This window comes from Acanthaster planci, linkage group LG14 (genome assembly GCF_054643075.1).
Source record: "Acanthaster planci isolate LZ-2023a linkage group LG14, COTS_SCS, whole genome shotgun sequence".
In the NCBI taxonomy this organism is placed as follows: domain Eukaryota; kingdom Metazoa; phylum Echinodermata; class Asteroidea; order Valvatida; family Acanthasteridae; genus Acanthaster; species Acanthaster planci.
Window position 1 is genome coordinate 510306 of NC_141790.1, and position 9856 is coordinate 520161.

The following is a 9856-nucleotide window of genomic DNA, read 5'->3' on the forward strand; positions in this document are numbered from 1 at the left end:
GAAATTTATGGGGGGGAGGCACTCATTAGCCGTGCAAAAAAGCATAAGCAGGGAAGTATATAATTATGCAGGCAAGCAAGCAAGTAGGTAGGCAAGTGAGTAGGCATGCAAGTAGGCATGCCGGCAAGCAGGTATGCAAAAAGCAAGCATGTAGGTAACCAAGCGAGCATTCAAGCGTGCTTGGGAGCATGCAAGCAAGTGAGAGTGCAGGCAAGTCAGCAAGCGAGCAGGCAGGTGAGCAAGCAAGCATGCAAGCGAGCATGCAGGTGAGCAAGCAAGATGGCAAGCAAGCAAGCATGCTTGGCAGCAAGCGAGCAAGCAGGCATACAAGCAAGCAAGCATGGAGGTGAGCATGCTTGGCAACAAGCAAGCGAGCATGCAGGACTGCTAGTGACCATGCAGGCAGGCAGGCAAACGTGGAGGTAAGATAGCAGGTGTGCTTGGGATCAAGTAAGCATGCAGGCAGGCAAGCAAGTGTGCATGTAAGAAGTGGAGTGAGCAAGAAAGTAAGCTCAGAAGCAAGTGAGTCAGCAAGAAAGTGGACAAGCAAACAAACAAGGTCGCGAGGGAGGAAAAGAGTGTTCAGAAAGATGGTACTGGCATACACTCTTATGATCTAATCACATTGGTGTTGATGCCAATCACAGTTTGGAGGAAATGAGAAAAAAATCTGAAGACGAGTTAAAAATATGAAAAAATAGTGTTCTTTTGTGGGGTGAGGTAAATCTAGCAGTGTAGTAAACATTTTTCTCTTGAAACTCTGTGAATCCTAAATTTGTGTTGCCTTTTTTGAATGACGCATCGTCCAGTACTACGATTCTGCAGCCAGGTGCCACATGGAAAAGGTGCAGAAATGGAATGTAAGCCCCTCAGAAAGCCACAGCTCCCAGCCAATCCATCTCAGATTATTTGCTAAGCAGTTGAGGATAAATGAAATTATCCCTTGAAAAAACAAGATTCAGTTGAGCTTCCTTACGCATACCGTGGCAATGATGTATCTAACCGGGTTATCAGCAATGTCTGGCTGAAAATTTTTCACCCGTGGTTGGTATCAATGCCTTGGAGCTAAAGGCAATACCCTTCCCTCCTTCCGTGAACTGCAATTGCCATGTCTGCTGTACGGCTATTAATACCAATCACTCAACGCTCGCTCTGCTGATGAGAATTTCTGCTGTCGGTATCTTGCGACTGTGCCCTACATGATCAGCAGATCTAGGATGCCTTGAAGTGAGGCAGTTACGAATTTAAAAGGTCAAAGTTCGGTAGGACACATTCGGCAGGGGGCTGCCCTGTGTCAGTTCACTTGCAAGTCCCCCCCTTCCTCCGTCACCTCTACCCCCTCCCAGTACCCAACCCTACCTGTTTGGGAAAAAAAGAACACTTTTGTACTTAACATCTTCACTTCTAATCCTTTTTTATTTGTGTGGCCAACTGGCCATCACCCTATCTTTGTTTTCTATCTAATGGTAAGGATTATAACTACTTGGTTTTAGTCAAAGTTTCTTCTTAAAAATTTGTAAAGATCGAACAAATCTAAGAAATGGTGGTGGCAGCTCAACAGCATCGGTAATGCAGCTCTGGCACGTTTATCTTTCTTTTGAGCTCCATCTTGAGAAACAATTGTTGATTTATTGGTCTTTGTTGTCGTGTACATTTGTAATCCTGTACATTTATTGAGGTATGATGGGACGCCAACGGAAATAAGCCTGTGTAATTGGCTTTTGGGGAATATCCCAGAATGAATCAACTCTATCTTGTTTGTATGTGGACAAGTCATCGAGTTGCTTGATTTCTGAATAAATAAAGAACACAACCATCCAACAAATCTGGTCAAACTCTTCACCACTTTGCACATATGTTTACAGACTTTGAACTTCTGGCTGCATCCAACTGCTCTGCTGTTTCTCTCCAAGTACAGTCTTCCTGCTAATTAATGTACACATCGAATCTTGTTTGGCACCGATATTAAAACACGGGAATTTATGATCATTGGGAAAACACTGCCAATGTGACAAGCCCATTTAGAGCACCTTCTAAAAGTTGCACACAAAAAACCACACTGCTATTACCCTGACAGATCTCTATCAAAAATGATTCTCGGCCAACGAGGCACATTTCAGGGATGACAGTCGACGTCCTGTCAAGAGCCTGAAAATACGTCCACAGAAGCCTAGAGATACATGGACCATGTTTGGGCCTTGACAAAGCGTGAAAACAGGCATCCTTGATACTTCCCACAATCCAAGCACCGTGAAGGGTATTCCTAAACCTCAAGAGGGCTCCTGTACGACATTAACTTTCCATCGTGCCCACTGGCCAAGAATCTCTCGACTGCATCTTCCTGAATTTTTCTCTTTCCAAGGGGGCAAAGTGCCATCTCCACACACAATATTCCATTACTTCCACATGTTGTGAGGGCCTCACACAACACCGAGGGGTGACAACGTTATCCATCAAATTGGTCACTTTTTCTCACCAAGAGACTGGCGTGTTTGATTTAATGACAAAATGTATTTTCGGGTGTGGAGTTGGTTCAAACTCCAAACACCAACAATATTAAATGGTTTGCAGACTTAAGGTCCCTTGTGTGCTTCTTCACTTCAAGTCTTCCGATAACTCACAAACTGAAATCATTATTTAAATTCCACGGCACGTTGTCACACTGCCATGACAAGTCAATCCACCCACTCTAACATCACGTCATGAACTATTGAAGAGAGCAGCGACAACAGTATTCCTCATAGGTTAAGCCTACTGACTGGGCTACATCGCTTAATTTCAGCAAAATAATAAGTGATCGTAAATATCTTTAAGAAGGTGCACAAGCATGGTGATGTGGTTCAGATTGGAATGCTTGCATGCCACCAGTTTGTCCACAGTTTCGTCTTGAGAGGAGGCTACACAGTGACCTCAAAACTTTTCCATACCGTAGGTTCCATAGCAAGAAATGGCTATGCCATTAGCTAGTGCACATATGGTTACTCTTCCGGACAGTGTATGATGTTTTCGATGACATACCAGCTGAATGACCTCAGGTCACATCTGAATCAATTCATATCCTTCTAGGATGGCAGAAATGCCCAAGATTCATCACTCCTGAGTCAACAGATCAGGGATGCCTGCTTGCAGAATTCTTCGGAGGTACATATCTAAAAAGTGTCTAAATCAGACAAGCCTCCTGAAATGGCGGCTTGTCACATGAGTGTTCTTGGGTGAGCAAGGCACCAGACTACTACGTAGTGCCTTCTTTGTCTTCAGCCTCGGCGTAGTGCCTGTACTCGGGCTTGAGCTCCCACATTTGCTTGTGCGGCGCCCTCATGTTGTAGATGCCAATTTCCTTCAGGATTTCCTTGAGGTAAGGCTACAGAAAAACACAGAGTGACGAGACATTTGAAACACAACGCTCCCAAAAAGACCATAAAATAAAAAAACTGGTTGCACACTTCTTTACAGGGAAGCAGCAAAAGATTTTTTGTGGAGCCTAAAGGAGAATTTTTTCTGTAATAGCGTTATTTTGACACCATTTTTCCAAGACAGACCAGCCCCAAAACCATTATTTTTCCATTGCTTGGTCAATGCATACTGACCGACACGATTGAGGCCATAAACTTCAAATGACCGTAGCATCAAAACCTTCATACTGAATAGATACTTCACGTTTATGCTGATAGTGAATGTCTCGACAGTCACACAAAGCTTGGAGGCAATCAGGCATGTGAGAGAGGAATTCTTGGCTCCCCAATCCCCCCCCCCATGGTCCAGAGTAAACCCGGCTCTTTGAGGGTTAAAGTTCAGTCCAACTTACCGTGGGCTGTTGCGTGATCCGCACCAGGTCCTTGAAGGCGTAGTACTGGTGTTTCTCGAAGGCGCTGAACAGGAGGTCCTGGACTTTGTTCTTGTCCAATCTGGCCTTCTTCCCTTCCTCCTTCTTCCGTCTCTCGTACTCGACCTTCAGAATGGGGACAAGTCGCGGAGGGAAGTTAGAAGAAAATAAAAAGGGCAGAGAGGGTAGTGTACCGTGTCCTGGATGATTTGATCCAGACATGAGGCAAATTGCACGAGGCTGAAGTGGAAGGCAGCCGCAGCAGTTATCGTTTTTGATGGCTACATGTACACTAACTACTGTATCTATGACCAGCTCTCTGAAAATGAGTCCCGAGGCTTTTTTTTCAGTAATTTTGTTCTAGATTGCGTCAGAAAGAGCAAATCCAACTTTTCACTTTGATGTATCATTCATTTTGGCTTCCTGATGAAAACGGATTATTGTGTAGGTGAAAAATGTTTGTTTTTTATTGATTTGTACCGCAGTGCAAAATTCTTTTCAAGGCTTTCACCGAAAGGCAGCGCTGGGGACTTGTTACTCATTTTCACAGAGCGGGTCACACTTGGTATTAAAAACCAACCAAAAAAAAGCCAGCCGTCCTTGGATAAAAAATGATACCAGCAACACCTGCGTTAACCCTAACAGTCCCAAATCCTCCAATTTCAATATGATTTTACATACACCCTAGGGGGTTAGGGTTAAGAGTGCTACTGCATGCAACCGACACTCCCGATTCCTCTCTGTGAACCACCTGCTACTTACATTGTGGGAGTGGTTCATGATGGGTTTGAACGAGTGCACCACTTTCTCTTCCAGCTTTGTCATCCTGGTAGGTTTGTGGGCGTTCTCGATGTGCTTCCTGGTAAAAACCGCATCAACGATACAAAATTCATAAGCCATTTGTCCCATGCCATGGTTAGCCAAGTGAGATAGTCCAACCACTTGCACACATCTGTGTGGTTTGTGGCCCAAACGCTAAAACAAGATTGGGTTTTTTTTTAAGAATCCTATAAAGGGTCATGCTATTTATTGTCAACAAGTGTCAACACACAATACATTTTTATGTGCATAAATAATGTGTTTGCAATTCTCTTTTGGCTCCTAATGTCATATACAATATTTCACATCAATTTCAAATGATTCAGAGTGTGAAATTGTGAGTGACAAAGAACAAAGTACAACGACGCCCCTCGTGCAACCCAGAACAGCGACATGAGCATCTCAATTGTTGGAACCAAAATGGTGGATTGTGCATCAGTGCACATGGACAGTTAGCACACAACAGCTGCAATAATGAACTGCCATTTTGGTTCCAAAGCTTTAGGGATGCGAATTCAGCCTTTTTCTTGTACTACTGGAGATGTGAGAGTCTTCTGAATATGATACTTTTTTTGACGGGTGTCGTGGGGACGAGAAGGCAGGCGACGGTTTCTGTTCAACGCCAATCAAGGCTCTCTCTTTCTTTCACTTTCTCCATGCTTCGACAGGAGGACGAACGGAAGGGCATGGACAAACCTCTTCATCTGCATGTAGCGGTCGTCGGCCAGCGGTCTGCACTCCAGCCGCGACGCCACTTTGCCCTCTATTGCCAAATCTGTGAAAGAATCAAGACACGGCACTTAGTGGTAAGGGGGCTTGCCTTCAATTTGGATGCCGTCAGATAATAGGTGAGGGAATCAGGGCAGTTTCCTCCTTTGACGACCCCTGGTACAGGGTCATTTCATGTTCCGTTTTGAAACTCTCCTAAGATAGGTATTGTGCCAAGACTGCACAGTCTATCCCTGAAGCGGTTCACTTTTTTTGTTGATCGGGCCTTCACAGTGGGTGGAGCCATTTCAAAACTCAACCAAATTCAGCACGCCAGAGCATCTGGTCATGATGCAACTACAGACTTCTCTGTTCAGAAGAAATCATGAAAAAGTTGACCAACGACAAAGGGCTTTTTAACGAAATACCTGGCTTAGAAGACCCCCCCTTGCTCGGACACATCTGCAAAGAAAAATGCAGTGAAAGCACCAGTGCATTCTGCTAGAGAGTCCAGAAGTGAATACGTCACACACACAATGATGTGTGTAAAAGGCATCAGCATGAGAGCCAGCGCGTGAACCAAGATGCGCACACGCCCTTCATTTACTCTCTACTTCCTGATTCAAATGACGTCATGCTTCGGTACTCTATATTGAAAGCGAAGGTAACAACCTACTGATACACGCTCGATGCACATCAAAATGTGACTCTGAACTTGTCAAGGTAATGGCAAACTTTCTCACGGTAGATTTTTTTTTCTGAGCTCTGGAAAAGTTACGTCAATCTGTTTTGTTCTTCATGACTCCCTCCTTGGGCCAACACAGCCAAACTGCCTACCCTTAATGCAGAGAAGTTTCATAAATTTGAACAAAAAGGAAAAAAAAGAGAGCGTAGTAAACTGCGAGTTTGTTATTTCAATACTTTAAAAAACTGGGAAAATAAACTGTGTCAAATAACAGTGACTTGACATATATACAGTGGCCTATACTTTGAAGTTATGGGTGGCCAATTTCAAAAATCTGCTAAGCACGTGAAATCTTGGCTCGGCAAAAACTGGCTACCACTGAGGGCGTAATGTCAATGTAACGTGCATTTTGTGCGACTGGATCACGGCTAAATCTTTTGGAGGTCAGGGACTTTCATACCATTTTCAACCTCCTCGGAAAACACCATGAGGGTCCTGTCGGATGCGCTGAGGACCTGGAACTTGTTCTCTGTGGGCAAATCTACGTCCCCTTCCTTCAGCTTCATAGTGGCTAGCTCCGACTTCATGGAGAAGTGGATGTCTGGCTTGCCAAATCGCCTGGGAATGAGAGAACAAGTGGACTAAATGAGAATCACTGGACCAATTAAGAATCCTCGGACCAACCGGGACTGAATATTCATGCCACATACATGTATGTATCATCACGATCATTCTGAACTGAAGTTGCCAACAAGTAAATTAAAAAATTTAATCGTACATTGAGGAAAAACGTCTATATTCTTGCTGCTGTAACTTCCCCGTGTCAGAATTTCACTGCGATCTTTTTGTGTCACACATCTGAAAATCTGTCCAAAATACTAAACAAGAAAGCATTTTGGTGACAGAAGATGCCCGTGATGGTTAAACAGGTATTTCCCCCTCCCCCCCCCAAAAAAAATCCTCACAAGCAGTTTGGTACGACTTACTGTCCAACTTTAATCTTGCCAATCTCTCCTGAATTATCAGAATGTTCCCATCGCTCTGCTATGTATTTTGGGACCTGCATGAGATTGTCAAAAAGGGAAAACAGGGATTTAAATATTGGAAAGAGTTCCATATACAGACAACACTTGACGCCCCCGTCCACTCACCTGTGAGACTTGTCTGAAAAAAAAAGTTGTTTTCTTTTCAGGAAATGCTTTGGAATTCTCCCAGCTAAATTTCCCTTTTTGGGACATCTTATCTCTCTCTGATGGCTATTATAACATTTTAAAGGGTAACTAAGGGTAAATATGTACATGTATGTATTGGTGAAAGGAGGCATGTGAAATTATAATTTCAACATAACTTCACCTTTTACCTGTTTACGGCACCGAGGAGTTCACCGCCTTTAGGCCTACTGCCTGACCGAATGACATGACTCTGTATAGGGGCTATTCACAATAGAGTGCCTCCAAGAATTTGCAATGCGTTGGCCAATCACAATGCGCAAAATCTGTCGACCATTTCCAAATACACATTGGGTGGACAGATTTCGCGTATACTGGTAAGCCAATTTCCTGTTCAGTTGCCATGGTGATTTTGGCACCCCCGCGCAGGTAAGTGAACAACGATAGAGGGGGACAAATTGTCTACAACAATAACAATCATGAGCAGCCATTCGCCAATCGTTACGCAACATTGTTGTCATGAATTTATTCCCCTCTGTTAAGTTTTCTGAGCATGCCCACATGAAACATGGAAAAGAAAAGGCTTATTGGCCAAGGCATTGCAAACTCTTGAACCTTCTGTTTGACTGGGCAGATAAACTGCTGATGTTGTAACCTTCACCAGTACAGGCAATAGGTTAAAACCAAAAGATGCAACAGTTTATATTGGGGTGAATGGTGAAATGGTGACAGAGCGAAGTGGAAATTGGGCGCAGTGGGGATAGGGTGAAGTGGTTAGGGGCAAAGCAGTCAGGGGCGAAGTGGGATGGGGCAAAGTGACTGACATGCTAAATTCACAATCAATGCATTGCAGCAACCTCGACGCCGTGGGCTGCGTGCGCGTGCGCGTTCCCTAGCCCATTGTTGTGTAGAATATGATTATGAAAATGACGCTGACTGGCTATTTAGGATGAATATACATAAACATAAAGTCAATCGTGTGCACATTTCAAAAGCTGCACGCTTGCATCCAGCATGCCCAGGTTTTCTCTTGCACGTCACGTCATGCACACGTAAATACCATGAATACATGAAAAATCTGCATCATTTGTAAACACACCGACTAAAGTCCTACTTTAACCCTAACCTTCCTCAATCCTTCACCTGTTGGAGGACTGAGGAGTGTTAGGGTTAACCCTAGTAGGATATTTAAATTACACAATTCCAGGGGTTACATCGCTCAAGGCATGGTATACTGGTGGGAACTAACGTGGCGAGGCAAGCATGGCAACATCGTGGCCATGAGAACGAGGCTGGCATTGCAGCTTTGACCTCAAATTCAAAACACACATTTGGTCATTAGCTTTTAATGGATTACTTTAAACCTACCTTCACGAGCCACAGGCCATTACTACAACCACTTAAATCAACTGTAGCTTTGTCTCCCATACTGTTTAAATATACCTCCTTCAGGACGTCGACAAAAAGCTGAATATTCGTTAAAAAAGACCCATCAAGTCATACAACTTTTTTTACAAGTTAGGCCTACTTTCGAAAATTATTTTTGCTGCTCTCTGAAAAGGAGTCTGACACCCCGTCATAAGCTTCGCAAGCAAAATAAATCTCTGAGCAGGATACCAGACTCTCTACAAATTTTGCGGCGTTGTGAAATAGCGCCACCATTTGATCGCTGTTACTTTTTTTGACGGAGAAGTAAAATAGCGACTCCATTTGTTAGAGAGTATGAGACGTACATACATGTGTGGCTCCACGAGCCTCCAAACAAGATCTTTTTTATTTATCACGAGTCTTAAGTGTTTCTGTAACAATTAATCTCTATTGTGGGCAGAATTTAGAAACTTCAAATTGTTTTTTATTTATGTTTTTAAAGAAAACTCGGTTTTTCAGAAGTATATCACATTATTTTACACTTTTTTTCAACTTGTGGCACCGTTTCGTCTGATACCACGATTGGATTAATTTTGTCGGTCGAGTGATGACTTGGCTGGTCCTGGGATAGGTGGATGGCTACCTCTCCAATGACAATGTCATGCAAATTACAACAAAAGTTGGCTACGTCCAAAATCAGATTATGTATTTAATGCCATATCTGATTGACTACTATGGTATGTTTTGATTAATTTTGGATTTTTGCCCTGCCCGATGTGTGTTATATAACACCGTATACTCAGCGTTTGCCCCTGGAGGCTTGTGAACCTACGACTTCCTGCTTACAAGTGCAGACGTCTCAACTAGTCGTGGGCTCGAATCCCATCCGAGTACGCTTGTGGTTTTCTTCACAAGCCTTCGGGGGCAAACACTCAGATGCCACCGACTGTTTTTACGTGCTAAGTCCTAAAATCATTTTTCCAACACTTTGTGGTGTCTGTAAGTGAACTTTCTCCCCTTCCCCGGCGAGCTCCGAATTTGGACTTGGACGGTTTTTTTTACCATGAGCCCCGAGTTGCGCGTTGTCAGGTCGAGTTTATTTGATGTTGGATTAGGCTATAAGTAGTGACCGCAGCCAGCTGGCAGACAGACCGTGACCTGCTCATAAAACCGTCAACTCGCCCTGCATCTCCCTTTTAATTCACTCCACTCCACTGTCCGCTACAGCGCATGAATCACATGGAAGGAATGCGAAACATCTTTCTGCGTATACGTATACGCGTA

At 43.8% G+C, this 9856-nt stretch overlaps 1 protein-coding gene across 1 annotated transcript; it reads right to left on the reverse strand.

Moving 5' to 3' along the window:
- Positions 1-1397: 1397 nt before the first annotated feature.
- Positions 1398-8794, reverse strand: gtf2f2 (general transcription factor IIF subunit 2). Its single transcript, XM_022232446.2, has 7 exons — positions 8573-8794; positions 7022-7095; positions 6496-6653; positions 5339-5417; positions 4586-4682; positions 3806-3949; positions 1398-3361 (listed from the first exon to the last, which is right to left on the reverse strand). The coding sequence occupies exons 1-7, from the start codon at positions 8630-8632 to the stop codon at positions 3233-3235; spliced, it is 741 nt and encodes a 246-aa protein (XP_022088138.2). The 5' UTR covers positions 8633-8794; the 3' UTR covers positions 1398-3232.
- Between the last annotated feature and the right edge of the window lie 1062 nt (positions 8795-9856).